General features: G+C 48.3%; 1 protein-coding gene and 1 long non-coding RNA gene across 2 annotated transcripts in view; one reads left to right on the top strand and one right to left on the bottom strand.

The window, feature by feature from the left end:
• Nucleotides 1-1876: 1876 nt before the first annotated feature.
• On the bottom strand, nt 1877-11151 carry LOC129668544 (Fc receptor-like protein 1). Its single transcript, XM_055596577.1, has 9 exons — nt 10547-11151; nt 9475-9762; nt 9033-9311; nt 8781-8903; nt 7829-7853; nt 5168-5250; nt 4960-5031; nt 4447-4478; nt 1877-3467 (listed from the first exon to the last, which is right to left on the bottom strand). Exons 1-9 carry the CDS (start codon nt 10875-10877, stop codon nt 3396-3398), a joined length of 1305 nt encoding a protein of 434 aa, XP_055452552.1. The 5' UTR covers nt 10878-11151; the 3' UTR covers nt 1877-3395.
• The window catches only part of LOC129668550 (uncharacterized), a 15398-nt gene continuing 10584 nt past the window's right edge, over nt 9599-14412 (top strand). Inside the window, exon 1 of the long non-coding RNA XR_008718934.1 lies at nt 9599-9646. This is a non-coding gene — a long non-coding RNA (uncharacterized LOC129668550). The remainder of the gene's footprint in view (nt 9647-14412) is intronic.

Below are 14412 nucleotides of genomic sequence, written 5' to 3'. Positions count from 1 at the left end.
TGAGGGTTGGGAGGGCTATCTCCAAAGGTAGGCCAGGGCCCTGCCCCATCTGTGAGGACAGTCACTGGGAGAATCAATGCCCCAAGAATCTGTTGAGGCAGAGGCCTTCTTTCTCCCCCATCATGATGGGTCCCAGGGCCTCCTGAATAGGATCCCGCCCCAACAGCATATCTTGAGGTACCTTGGTGATGCAGGGGTGTGTCAGCTCACTCTCCTCAATACTGGTACTTGATTCTCAACCCTCTACTTCTTCCCCAAATCCCAGCAAATGACTATTGTGTGGGAATATCTGGCCAATCCCTTAAAGTTTATTCATCCTTTTGCCTGATTCTTGGGAGATCTTCATTTCTGACACTCCTTCCTAAAAGACCCTGAGACCCCGGGTCTTCTTATGGGAGGATACCAAGGCTACTCTTATACAAGAAAGCATTTAACTGGGGCTGGCTCACAGTTTTTGAGGCTTAGTCCATTATCATCATGGTTGGGAGCATGGTGGCACCCACTGGCTGAAAGAGAGACAACTGGGCCTGGCCACATCTCCTAATCTTTCTATTCCTATTAAAGAGTTCCACTCTCTGGTGACTAAGCATTCAAATATATGAGCCCATGGGGGCCGTTCTTATTCAACCACCTGGACCATCCTGCTGCAGGGAATTCCAGAGAGCCCACACTCATTTACAGAAGCTCTCTCAGGATCTAGTAGACTGGACACAACCCCAAACCATGCTGCTCCCATATGGTTAACCGTCTGTTTTGTGGGCATTCTGAGGGAGTAATATTCCAGGCCACAGAGTCTTTAGGCTCTCCTAGGAGAGAAGGAGATAAAGCACGTCAAGATAAGTCCCATCTCTGCAAACCCTTGGCAGATCTCCAGAGGGAGAGGTTTTTAAATGCCCGTCAGGTGGCCTTGGCCTCAGAGACTGCCAGCTAGCCTAGTACACGTGGTGGGGCTCTCCCAATAGGTCTGGTTGCCTAAACTTCTCCAGTGGACGGTGCCGGCGTCCCTCCATCTGACACAGCATCGGAACAGAGCATCCTACCCACTGGCCAAGCAGTTGTTCCTCCTGAAGCCATCCAGCAAGTAGTCAGGGTTCATCACCTAATCAGTCCATCAACCGAATACCTGCAGCCCAGGTGCCAAAGACACAAGGCATCTCCCAGGCAGGGCTGGCAGGTGCACCTCGCAGTGGCAGGAGGAAAATGGCCACACTTCTCATCATCCGGCTAAGTAATACAGGCCGGACAAAGGCTTGTTCGGGTGAAACAGAAGAGACTCCAGGCATGTAAGACAGCTCTCAGGGTCTCACAGAAGGCTCTGTGGAAGAGCGTAAAGAAATATTTCTGGATTTTGTTTTTGCTTCTGTTTTTTTCAAGACAGGGCTTCTCTGTGTAGCCCTGGTTGTCCTGGAACTCGCTCTGTAGACCAGGCTGCCTGGAAACCTGTAGATCTACCTACCTCTGTCTCCTGAGTGCTGGAACTAAAGGTGTGCGCCGCCGCCGCCGCCACCACCACCACCACCGCCTGGTGACTACTTTGTTTTTAATATGATGCAGCATCGTCGCCCCTGCTTCACTGGAGTCCATATTAGCAGGTCAAGACTTTGTAAAAAAATATCAGCCTGCATTTCAATGTCTGACATTTAAGAGTTACACATAGTGACCTTGACAGCTACCTTCTTACTGTAAATAAAGAAGATGGGGTCCATACTTTGTTACCCTAAATAAGGGAGATGGGGCAAGCATTCTGGCTCCCTGGACTTTTGCTCTTTTTTTTTTTATTTTTATTTTTTGTGGAGTAGGGGATCAAACTGGGGCATTGAACATGCTAAGTACTTTACCTCAGAGCCAAATCCCCAACCCCGATGTATTCTTACAAGACTCTTTAATGGTTTTTTAACCTTAAAAACAGAAGTTTTGCACCTTTGAAAAAAAATAAAAGAAGAAAAATGCAAAAGGCAAATATTAAACATAAGAAACTAGTGTAATCAGCGCTAATAATGGAGTTTACACACAGACGATCAACTGAGCCAACTACAAACATAAACTGGCTACATCTCCCTCACACACTGATCCTCTCTCACACTGCCGGAGGGTGTGCAGATTTTCAGAGACGCACTGGAGAGCATTTAGTAACTGTGTTAGCTCAGATTTCCAAACGCATTCCTCAGATAACTCACAGGAGGGCATAAACGTTAGGACTTGTAATCGACACTGCATTCATCACGAGAACATTTGAACAACTTTAAGGTCCATCATTGATGAAAGTATTACAGTGTTGTGAGAGTAGATTGTGCCCCTGGACTTATACTTAAGACTGTTAAAATGAGTAGCGCACAGTGGCACACACCTGTACACCCAGAACTTGGGGGACTGAAGCAGGAGAATCTCAAACTCTAGGCAAATTTGTTCTACATAGCAAAGTCCTGTCTTAAAAAAGAAAAAGGTTAAAACAATCAGTTTTAGGTTATACAGATTTACTATGTAAAGATGCATATATTCTGATATGAATACACAACAGAATTTTCCCCCATCTTTGATAGTGTGATAGATACAGGTAGATGCAGCCCTGGAGAGGTTTCAGCTACTTGGATAGCTGTGCTTTAGACTTCCAGTATTTGTAGGCGTGTGTGATTGTACACAAATGGAAACCACCTAGAGAAATACAGGCTAAGTTTTTCCAGTGGCACATGAAGGCAAAGACTAGTTTTTCCTTAATCTCTAATTGTTTTAATATATAAATGTGAACACATAATTGATTTAAAATTAAAACAGCCCAAGCAAAATGAGCATGTTTTCAGAAGTCTGACGACTCAAGAATAAACACTGTGTTCCTATATTCATAAAGCTTAGCATAAATATTGCACCAAGTTCAAAACTTAGAACTTGGTAAGCCTTTCAAACCTATAAAATTATAAACCTGAGAAGATTTAGACCAGCTTATACATACAAAATACATTGCTAAAATTAAGTGTAACCACAGCAGATTTTTATGCACCTGTGTTTTGATTCTATTACAGAGACTGAAGGCACGCTGAGCCAGGCATCTCAGGCGGAAACTGGGTATGTGCGCAGCAGCACAGCTGTCTCCGCCACAGACCTGTAAAGCCACTGAGCTTGGCTTCGTACACTCTCCGTCTCACTGCCCCCTGCTCCAAGCATCACACAATTTTCATCTTGTAAATAACAGTCTTGTGCCACTTGTCATGCTCCAACGTGAACGGTCTCCACCCAGATGCCACCAGCACATCCCCCAGCTGCTTTTCGGGTGGTTCTGCCGGGCCTGCCCAGCTCCTCAGTAGATGAAGAACAGTTCCCTGAAGGGACCCATGTGGGGGAGGCGTGGGCAGCTGTCCCTGTGCTGAGCATTCCCGGGACCCCTTGCTGGTCACATAACTTCACATAGTGTCTCCATAGTCCACATATGTAATGTTGATGTTCCTTGGCTTCGAAGAACGCTCAGAGGAGACCTGGAAGGACCAAAGAGGAGAAGACAAAGCCATTGGGCTTTTCCCCAGTCAGCCTGGATGCATTTTGTCATGTGCGCACACACCACCTTAAAGGAACCTCTTGAAAGCCTGCGGTCTTCTGGCGGCGCTGTCGGAGGAGCCTGTTACTCCAGGGGTGCTCCTGCTGGCCACTCTCCAGGCAGCCATGGTTCAAAGGTGTCGGAATAAATAAACTGAACTGAGTGTGCTCTCAGGGCTCACCAAGGACTTGAGTTCTGCCCTGAGACCAACTGCAAAGCACCTGTGAGACTTGTCGGACCAAAGTCAGAACACCTGCAGTTTTCAGAAAGTACTTTTGCAGCTTCATGAATGCCTTTAAAAATTTTAAATTGTGCATAATATGTGTGTATTTATATGAGAGTTTGTGCACATGAGAGCGGGAGCAGAAGGCAGCACTGGATCCTCTGTAACTGGAGACGCAGGCATTTGTGACTGTCCAGCGTAGGTGCTGGGCACTGAATTCTGGTCCTCTATAAGAGCAGTAAGGCTCTTAGGTGCTGGCATCTCTGCAGCCCTCAACATGGGATATTTTGTACCACCCAAGAGTTATAAGTTATGACATTTTCGCAATATAAGTCATTATCTCAGTTTTATTCAGTATTTATTTAGGTCCCTTCATATTGCTAATCATACAGCACTAGCTGATGGCTGTACAGGTGAATGGTATGGATAAAAATTTTCAAATAAATAGAACTTTTAAATACGTACAAGCCACGACTGAACTACACGTCAGCACATTGCTCAAGGAAATGCACCCACAGCCTCCAAAACCCCCTCAAGCCCAGAACCTTCACTGCTATAACTAGATGCTTCCTATCTCTACTACACAGGCGGATTAGGACCGGACATTTCCCTCCTCCCAAGTGGCTGCAAAGTGAAGGGCACGAGGGCAGTCTCCAGAGGGAGGAGAGAGAACAGAGAGAGTGGAGGGCTTGCTTACCTCACTTGTCTTGTGCGTCCTCCTGTGCTGAGCTGTGGAGAACGATAAGCACGCTGAGAGCCCACTCATATTTAGTCTTTTACACCCTCCTGCCTGTTTTCCATAGAGTGATCTCCAGCAGGATTTCCTGTCTTCCTTTCTATCACATGAACAGTTATCTTAGTGTCCACAGAAAATGTGCCAGCCTGGGGTGGCTGGGCAATTCTCCCCTTTTGCCATTGGAGACACTTTGTACTTCTGGCATTGTCATAGCCTGCCGTGTGTATGATGGGACAAGAGCAGCAGCTATGGTAAAACACCGCCCAGAGCGTGCAGGGCCCATGTGAACCACAAGCGCTGCTAGGCCATCCTCACAACAGCACTGGGCTCTACTTGACACAGCTGCCAGAACAAAGGTCAGTTTTCAAGTCGCTGCAGTTGGCCCTGAGGACAAATGCTGCCAAAATGCCAAGCAGAGCTACTGACTGTTCTGGACAAAAGCCAGAGAAATATTCATCCGTTTCCATGTCTTACCCGCTGCTGGGTCCAGCTCCTGCTGCGTACAGTACACCAGCGAGTAAACTTCATTACCGCTTACAGCGCTCACTGAAACAAGAAAGGAGACAGGTCGGCGCAGTCCTTTCTCCAGGCTCTTTCATTTGCCCCTCCCACCTCCCCCAGCAGCAGACAACGCCGTTTTCAGCTTGCCGTGCCATGCCCACGCAGGTCTCGGAAGCCTTACCATTCTCATACACAGGCAGTGGCTGCTCCGAGTCAGGCGAGTTGAGGTAGCTGGATTCTTGGCTCACAGGCCTACACAGGCTCCTGCAAACACAGAACACATGCCATCCCAAAGGTCCCAGGCGTGATGTCCGAGGCAGCGAAGTGTGAAGGAAAGCGTGGAGCACCGAGAACTCATCCACGGCAAAACAACAGCTGGAAGGCCAGCTCTGTGCTGAACACCCAGGCCTCGCCTGTGGGCGGTGGGGCTCTGTGGTGCCCGCTCAGAGCACGTGCTGCCCAGACACACCGTGTTTTGCTCACTCATTCTCTATGATATCACCCACACATGTGACTGTTACTGTGTAGGGATCTTGATCATATTCAGTTTCCTCTGCCAGTTAGAGTTCAGTGGCAGAAGGAATCCTGAGTGCACAGATAACAGCAGACAATCTGTGAACACCACAGACAGATGTCAGAATCAGCAGTTGAAGAAGGGCTTTTTATTGGGAGGGAGGAAGCATACCTTGAAAGACCCTCAGCAAGCACACACACAGCGGGCACACACATACAGTGGGCACACCACAAAAGACCCTCAGCAAAGCAGTCCCGTGATGGGGGTTGGGGGTTGGGGGAGGGGTCTTGGAAAGCTGAAGTCTGACTTCTTGAGGGTTTCTTCTTTTTCTTCTTCTTTTTCTCCTTCTTCTTCTTGTTTTTAGTCATTTAGTCCTAATCTGGAGTTAATTAGTTGAAGAAAGACTGAATGGCTGATTGGACCACAACTGTTGTATAAAATCGTCCTGATAAGATCTTGAACTTGGGAGCTAAAGACATGGCTCAGCAGTTAAGAGCACTGACCATTCTTCCAAAGGACCTGGGTTCAATTCTCAGCACCCACATGGTGGCTCACAACCACCTGTAACTCTAGTCCTAGAGGATCCTATACCCTCCTCTGCGGGTACTGCACACACACGCTACACAGGCAACACATCTATACACATAAAAATAGATAACTTTTTTAAAAAGAGAAATTTTGAACTTGTTGAGCCAGTCTACCAGCAGGGGCCTATTGGTTTGAGCTGCCAGGCTTCTGTCTCAGGTCAGGAGTGAGGAAGAAGACGGCCATCTTGGAAGTTCATCGTTTTTATTACCTAGTCATGATATCTGTCCTTACCTGCCTGCTTATCAGGGAGTCTGATTTCTAGTACTCTAGAACAGTGAAAGGATACTAAGCAAAGAAATTGTGGTCCATCTCAGCTAAACATGGATAGCTGGCTAGAGTGAGCAACTTGGGGAAGGAGCAAAAGGGAACAGCTACACATGCAACACCTCCAGGGCTGTGGAGCAGCTGTTTACTGGTGGCGTGGAAGATACCTAAACTGTCTACCCTTGAAGCATTTCAGAAACATTCTCCTCCTCTAGGCTTCTAACAAACTTCAACAATCACTTTTTCAGTGTGTTTCTTATTTTGTCTTGCATTTCAGAGAAATGTAATGTGTACAACTTACCTTTCAGACGCTAAAATACTTTTAGAGCCTCAGAGTTTTCCCACTTACTCAAACATTTCTGCCGTAAGCAAGCTGGCTGCATGGATAAACCAGTGGCAAGACCAAAAGGAAAGGAAGACAAGCAAAGGAAGCCAACTGCAGCGCCATCGGAAGGAAGCAATGGAGAACATGCAAAAGGATTTAAATAATCAGTAAAGAGAAATATCAAATGAATGTTGAAAGGTGCCACTGGGGGAAACTCAAGAATGAGTTTTAGGTGTGCTAAACCAGGGAGGCAGCTCACAAGAAAGGACATCAAAGCTTTAAAGGTGTGTCTCATGGTACCACATGGTACCTCACAAGCTCAGGAGCAGGGAAGCAATGAGCAGTCTTATCCACCTCTGATTCCCATGGACCACGAACCATAAAAACAACCAGTATACCATAATAACCTGAAGTAGTCGCTAGTAGTACTCAGGGCTAGTGATGTCACCAGTCATGGAGGAGAACATACAACTGCCACTTAACTAAACCAGGAAAATGTCTAACTGCATTGCAAATATTTGTCCTTATACCCAAAGGTAAGTGCGGTCCTCACCCCTCATGAAGGAAACTTCTCTGCAGCAGACAGAGAACTTTACAGAAACCAAAACCAATTAAAATGCAGAGTTGTGAAATCTCTTTCTGGTATATACATCTACAGAACAGTCCCGCACCAAAGGCTCTGGGAACATAACAGAAGAGGGGGTGGAGAGATTGTGAGACTGTGTCTCCTGGTGAAGTCTGTGGCTTCATCCATAAGATCTCACCAACATGGCTGTCTAAACAAAGGTGACCCAAATAGACAGACTAAAGTGGGAAAAACTGTACACAAAGAGCTCCAGGCAACCAAGGAATGCTGGGAGTGGGAGACATAGTCTTCCCCGGGGAAGAGCACACCAATTGGTTATCTAATACCAAAGGTCAGCCCTGGAAACATCCATACAATAACACTATCAGACTGAGCAGGTTGTATTTAGGGTTAGAAATATATACATGTACATATTTGTATAAACAGCAATCAACAGAAAAAAAGAGGCCATGAACTTGAAAAAGAGCAGGGAGGGGTATTGTGAAATGATGTAATTATACTATAATCTAAAAAAATAAAAATGTTTTCAGCCTCATCAGCACATGGGAGAAAGCAGGGCCCTTACCCGACTGGACCATCCAGTTGTCTTCCTGCAAAGCAAAAAATAAAAAAATAAGAGCGTGTATCAGCGGAGCCCTTCTTGCCCTGCCTCCTGCCTTGGTGGTGCTCAGTTTGGACGACACTCTGTCCCCAGGGGACATCTGGTAAGGTGATTCAGGTATAGAAGAGTTAAATCAACTTCCCAAAGCCTGTAAGTACTAGAAACATGGTTCGGGACCTTCTGTCTGTTACACGCTTTGCTTTAAATTTTGCAGCCACCCTGATGAATCTCAGCCTGCCTAGAGCCCCAGAGCCAGGCGCTGACATGGCCAGTTTATAGAGAAAGAGAGACTGTGAGACTGTGTCTGGAGACCTTGGGAAGGCTTGGAATTCCACTGAGAGCCCCACCCGCCTCTACTGACCCATCTTCAACTTGCTCAGCAGAGAACAGGAGAGCAAGGTGAAGCATAGATACGTGTGAAATTATGGGTTGTGGTAAACTGGGAAGGTAAGTAATTTAAAATTCAGAATGGAGGAAGAGGAGGAGGAGGAGGAGGAGGAGGAGGAGGAGGAGGAGGAAAATGATATTCTTCCCCAAAGTGAGAACTGTACAGGAATGATCAGCACCTGTGGGGACGTGGACTGTGTTTCGGGGGGAAGGAAGAGCGCGCGCCCTTGGGTAGGACTGGGCACTGATGCCAGGCCTGGAGCTGGCGAGGGGGAGCCGCCAAGCGCCCCTCTTCTGTACTCGCTGACTGGTTTTATATAAAAGCTAAACCACCGGAGAAAAAGACATCAGCCGGTGACATGTGAGAGAGAAATTTCGTTCCTCAAAGTGGTGTTTTCACAGGCTGAGGAAGCTACGGAAAAGGAGCCGGAGGTGAGGTGGCCAGGCGTGAGCTGCGCTCTGCACGGTGCGGTGTGCCTCAGGGAGGAAAGGTTATAGCCGCGAAATGTGAATACACTCGGTTACCAACCTATTCTTCTCTTGAGCCAGTAGCATACTATTAGGGCCACGGTGAGGAGGCCAAGACAGCCAAGCAGCCACGCGGCGACCCCTGACGGGGGAAGACGGCGGCGGTTCTCGGCGGCGGCGAGACCTGCGCGCAAGCTGCTGTGAGGAAGGGGCTGGGTTTGCCGCCCCTCGGCTTCTGCCACCCGCTTCTCCACCCCGCCCGGGTCGGGCCACGGTCGGGCCACCGCTGGCAGCGCGGGAGACCCCACAGTACCCGTCAGGTTGAGAGGCACCGCGGCGCTGCGCTGCGCGCCCCCGCCATTGCTGGCCTCGCAGGAGAAGGCCCCGGAGTGCTCTGCGCGCAGCGAGAGGTTGAGAGACGCCCCTCCCCCGGAGGGGGCCGAAGCGTTCCCCAGGGCGACGGCCTCGTGAAAGAAGCGGTAGAAGATGGGCGGGGAGCCCCCCGGGGCCTCGCAGCGGAGCTCCACCAGGGCCCCCGGCACAGCCCGGCCTCCGGCGCCCCCAAGCGTGAGCACGGGCCGAGACACTGGAACTGATCAGCGGCGGACACTTAGAGCCGAGCCTCGCCGGGCCGCGGACCCAGCATGTCTGCCCGCCCTGGGGAGTGGAGGAGTGTGGAGGGGTGTGGGGGAGTGTGGAGGGGGAGGGTGCACCTAGGAGCCCCGCTGGCCAGGATGAGCATCTGTGTGACTCACCTCTGATGTCAATGCTCACCAGCTCACTGGGAACAGGGCCATAGCCGTTGTCGGCTGCACAGTAGTACTGCTGAGCGTCACTTCTCTTCACTTCGGCAATCTCGAACTCTGCTGTTAGTGAATGCTGTGTCTTTGTTCCCAGGTTTGAACCCCGGGCCCCTCTGTACCAGAGGTATGTTATGTTTCCAGTGGCGTTAGCAACGGAGCAGATGAGGACCAGCCTGTTCCCCTCCATCACCCTTCCCCCAGGGGGCCGGGTCTTCAAGCTCACGTCAGAGACAGGGATTCCTGTGGGGACACAGGTAATGATGAGGAGGGCTCTGAGGAGGAAGTGTTTCAGAGAGGAGGAGGAGGTGTGGAGGTCTTGAAAGCAGCAAAGGCTGCTGGCAAAATCAGTGATTTTTTTCTTTTATAGCTTAAGTTGGGGCTGGTGTTCTGCCGAACTGGAATCATCTTAGGTTTGGCTGATAGTCACAGGGTGAGAAAAGCACCATTCCACTACCGTGAGAGTATGTGATGTCATTTCCCACCCTAGGATAACATACTTCCCTCTAGTGGTTTCAAGTCCAAGTTATAAATCAAACTGGGCTAGGAATACTCCTTCAGACTCTTAACTTTCTGTGTGTGTGTTTAGTCAGATGACTTAACTTCTTGTAGATCCAATATCCATTTGTAAATGTATTACTGTCATTACCTTCTACAGCACCAGAATTCATTCACATCTGCTACATGTGTGCTGTTCAAGCTTTTCACAGCTGGGGGTGGGTGTTGTTTTCACCAGTATTAGCATGTTTGAGGTATTGGACATTTGCTTGTGATTATCAACTCTGACATGGAATCACACACATGGTCCAGAATAGTAAAACAGAAAAAAAAAATATTTTTTCTCCTGTTGTAGGCTTTCCCATAAACCCTTCTCCAACAGCCTTCCCTACACACTTCTACAAAGCCTTCCCTTGCTACTTGATGAGGACCGCTGGCAATGTGTGCCTCCTCTGCTGTGAGAGATGGCCTGTTCTGCTCTCTTTTCCTCAGCTCTCAGTCTGGAAGCGTAAGCTCCGCACACACTCACTCTGCACGGGTATCCTGATTGGCAGGCTCCACCTGTTGGTTGTGAGACTCGTGGTCACTGCTATGCACTGGTAATAATCTGGCCATTTCCTCCATAGAGCGGGGATCTGAAGCTTTGGGGAGCTGCTGCAGCCTGACCCAAGAAAGTTGTCATTACAGGAAAAGCAGAATTGGACAGATTGCCTCTGTGCAGGGAGGTGGATCTTGCAAGTCAGGGTCACTGAATGCCCCTCTACAGGTTTGGAAGGGCTGGCTTCTAGCACAGGATGGGAAGGCAGCACTAGAGAAAACACAGAAACACAAACTCCAGGGCAGCATTTGTGATTAGACATCTTTTGTGTCCTCAGCCAACAGGATGTCCGACTCCCACCACCTCCCTCACGAGTTTCCCTTTGCTGTGAACCCGTCCTGCCCCTTCTGGTGCACCCTAACCCTGGTTGTTGACATTAGCTTCCAGAAGGCAATCTGGATCTTATTTCTGTAAGGTTCTGGCATAAGTTTTGAAGTTCTGACAGTGCAGGTATATTGATGACTGTCACTTGCAAATGAGAAGCTTGAGGTTGTGGTAAACTGTCTCTGTCTCTTTCCTTTTGCCTTTCCCGTCCTTCCCCCCCCTCTTTCTTTCCTCCCTTCCTCCCTTCCTCCATTTCTCCCTCCTTCCCCTCCCTCCCTTCCTTTCTTCCTTTCTTTGTGCTCCTCTGGTTGCTGTCACTGTCATTGTTCTCCTCCTCCCTGATTTTGGTAGTACCAGGAGTCTAAGCCATGGGGCTGTGTACACCCTGGACAAGTGCTCTACTACTGAGCTAAACCAGTTTCTTTTACCTTTGGTATAAACTGTATTGCCAAGGAAAATGGTTCCTCTCTCCCTAACACCTAGGCCCCCAGTATCATTTTCAAAGGTACAGCAGGGGACCTGGGGGTGGTACTGAAGCAACTCAGAGGGGCTCTGTTCTCTGTCACCTCTTCTCTGAGCCCTCTGCTGCAGTTCGTGATGGAGAAAAGAACCTGTTGTCCGCACAGGCCAGATCTTTTGATTCTATCCAAACCTCTGTAGAATGTGTGAGATGAAATGAAAATCTAACGCATGCCTTAAGTTGTAGGGGTATAGGCTTTGGGGTTAGCAGTATGTAAGCGTGGTTGAGGCTCTCTCCTCATCTTCCTCATTTGCTTAGCCCTGAGAGCCTCCCAATTTGGGAGACTTCAGTAGTTTCCCTAAAAGAAGTTATTTCTCTCTTCATCAGATGAAAATACCAAGTCCTCGGAATCCCTGGTAATTCCTAGTTCACTGTCTCTAACCTCAGACCCTTCCTACAAGACGACTTTTTGTAGAATTAATGACGCCTGCAGTCAGCCTCGAGTACTGCTAACTTCACAGCGTTTGGAACTGAGCAGAGGGAGGGATGGAGGATGCTGTCACAAACCTCTCTTCTGACTGGGCGAACAGAACAAGGAGCAAGAAGCTAGCTAGCAACGCCTCACTGCAAGAGTCTGGGGCTCTGCCTATAGATCACAGCCTGTTTCAGATAATTCTCAGGCATCAGAGATTCTCTTAAAAGCGTGTAAAGCAGCAATTTCCTTGTCCTTGGGGTGGGTTTATATTTCTGGTCAGGCTGTGGTCAGGTGGCTGGGCTTAGAGGTGAGAGAGAGACACAAGGCACACAAAGCATTAGCACACACATGGCCTAAACTCGAGATCAGCAAGGGACTCAGAGGACCAGATCCTTCTGATCCCACTGACGTGAGGAGCCTGACCCTGGGCTGCCGGGTGCGCCCGCCAGACACTCTTTTTAAACCTTGTGGTCAATAGTGTGTGCAAGGGAACAGTTGATACATGGTTAATTTGCATAAATGCTTCACAGGGAAAAATCCTTGCGGCAAGAAAACCAATTAAATTTGCTTATAGCAAGGAGAGAGAGAGACTACAGAGTGGAGCTAAAAATAGCAGGAGGCAGCAGACATGTTGGATTTGGGGCGTGGCTGAGGACTGACTGCAGTGCTGTGCCCTGCATCTCTTTGTCTTCATCTTCTCAGCCCTTGGCAGTGGATCCCAGCTGAAGGGCACAGCCAGGACCTGGAGCCTGTGAAGGAGAACAGACCCTTTCTAACATAAACCTTTGACGCTCTCTGCCATCTTGGTGTGACCGGTCCTGGTGCTGAGGTGTTACCCCACTGGGCAGACACAGAAGTCTCTGAAGTTTTTACCCAGGACAGGCATGGCTGGTCAGTCATCCACAGGCCTCGTGTGCTGATTGGGGTGACAAGGTACCCCTAGCCTTCGAGGAAGACTGGGAAGCACAACTCACCAGCAGCTTCACAGGGCACAGCTGGAAAAGAAACCAGCACAGGCTAGACCAGAGCAATCAGTTCCACACGCACACCGCTAAACTTCTCTGAAGGGCTCTCCCAACAGTACCCCTTCCTTCCCTTGTGCCTTCCCCACAAGTCCCTCTTCTTCTGCCGTTTTCCCTGCATCCCTTCTTGAATTCCTTTCTTCTTCATGTTCTTTTTATGATTATAGGGTAATTTTTGGTAACCTTTGTCTCTGTGATGAAGAACCTTGTTTTTAACTGCCTGTCTGTTTCTCTACCATTGTCTCCTATTCCTTCCTCCTCTCAAAAATGTGAAGTATCATCTCTGGACTCCCTACCAGGTGTAACATCAGCCAAACAAAAGGAATAAGGGTCTCATTCAGGAGGCCTGGGGCCCCACAGGCTGCCGGCACTCCAGCAGCGGATGCTTGGGTCCAGAGAAGAATTAGAGCTCCTCAAATATTCTCTCCTAATCCAAAGATCTGGGCATCTTATTGGTCAAGTAGAGAAATTCTGGGAAAATGCAGGCACTGAATTAGTTAGGAGAGGTATTGATATTCACATGCCCTCTTACAAGCCACGAGGTCCTGGCACGGGTGCTCCTCCTCTGTGAGATTGAGCTAGTGAGATGTGTGAGTGTCCACAGAGTGCAGAGGGTAGGGCCTAATATTTCTTCAAGATCCAATCAAGATTTTCTCATAATTATTATTTTTATTATGCTTAGTTTGAAATGCCTACTTCATTAGAAGCTTATTTGAATAATTACTTCTTCAGATAGCAGCAAGGACTCAGAGGGAACTGGCAGGAAAGTCATATTTATGTATTCAGTCATAAATAAGTACTTCTGCATGCTTGGCTGGCAAGGACTCTGCTAGAGTGGGAGACAATGCCACAGCTAAGGCTTGGAGGACATTGCAGAAGCGAAGACAAAGCGACTGTGGGCACAGAGGACTAAAAAGTTTGCTGAGATAGTGTGTATCCAGGAAACACGAGGGACACCTCAACAGTATGCTGCCTAAAGAAGGCCCAAACAATGATGTCGGTTCACATGCTAGCTCACAAGGGGAAGCTCATGGAATCCACCCCTAGACAAAGAATCATAGACAAATAATCACTGCTGTGTGTGCGTGTGTGTGTGTGTGTAGGACTATCCTTTTCTAGAGATGAGTTCCATAATTGGTTGTCAGCCTTGAACTTGTATACACAAGCCATAATAAACTGACTCAACAGGTTGTAGTTATATATTTATGTATGTATATGGAACAGTAATAATAAAAAAAAGATTATCAATGTGTGAGGAAGTGAGAGAGACATGAGTGGGGTTAGAGGAAGGACAAAGAATGATAGAATTCTATTTTAATTTTTAAATGTTGATAAAAATAGAATATTATTTCAGAGAATGATGCTCAGATGAAAAATAAAGCCGAGAAGTGAGTTGTATTGATGTTGCAGACACTCTGGACACTCAGTGCACTCCCAGCATAGAGCAGCAACCATGAGGAGAGCAGGCGTGAGAGAGAGAGGGAGGGAGAGAGACGGAGAGACAGAGAGAGGGGGC

This window comes from Psammomys obesus, unplaced genomic scaffold (genome assembly GCF_907164565.1).
Source record: "Psammomys obesus unplaced genomic scaffold, mPsaObe1.curated_primary_1811, whole genome shotgun sequence".
NCBI lineage: Eukaryota > Metazoa > Chordata > Mammalia > Rodentia > Muridae > Psammomys > Psammomys obesus.
This window is presented reverse-complemented; position numbering and strand designations above follow the sequence as displayed.

Bases quoted from the DNA above. Each gene is read 5' to 3' on its own strand.
- LOC129668544 (XM_055596577.1), bottom strand. From the start codon at position 10,877: ATGTCTAATCACAAATGCTGCCCTGGAGTTTGTGTTTCTGTGTTTTCT. The intron at 9,312-9,474 runs GTGAGTCACACA...GCCGCTGATCAG, and splicing joins GGTGAGCATTGACATCAGAG to TTCCAGTGTCTCGGCCCGTG. The intron at 3,468-4,446 runs GTAAGCAAGCCC...TGGTCCTTCCAG, and splicing joins GGACGCACAAGACAAGTGAG to GTCTCCTCTGAGCGTTCTTC.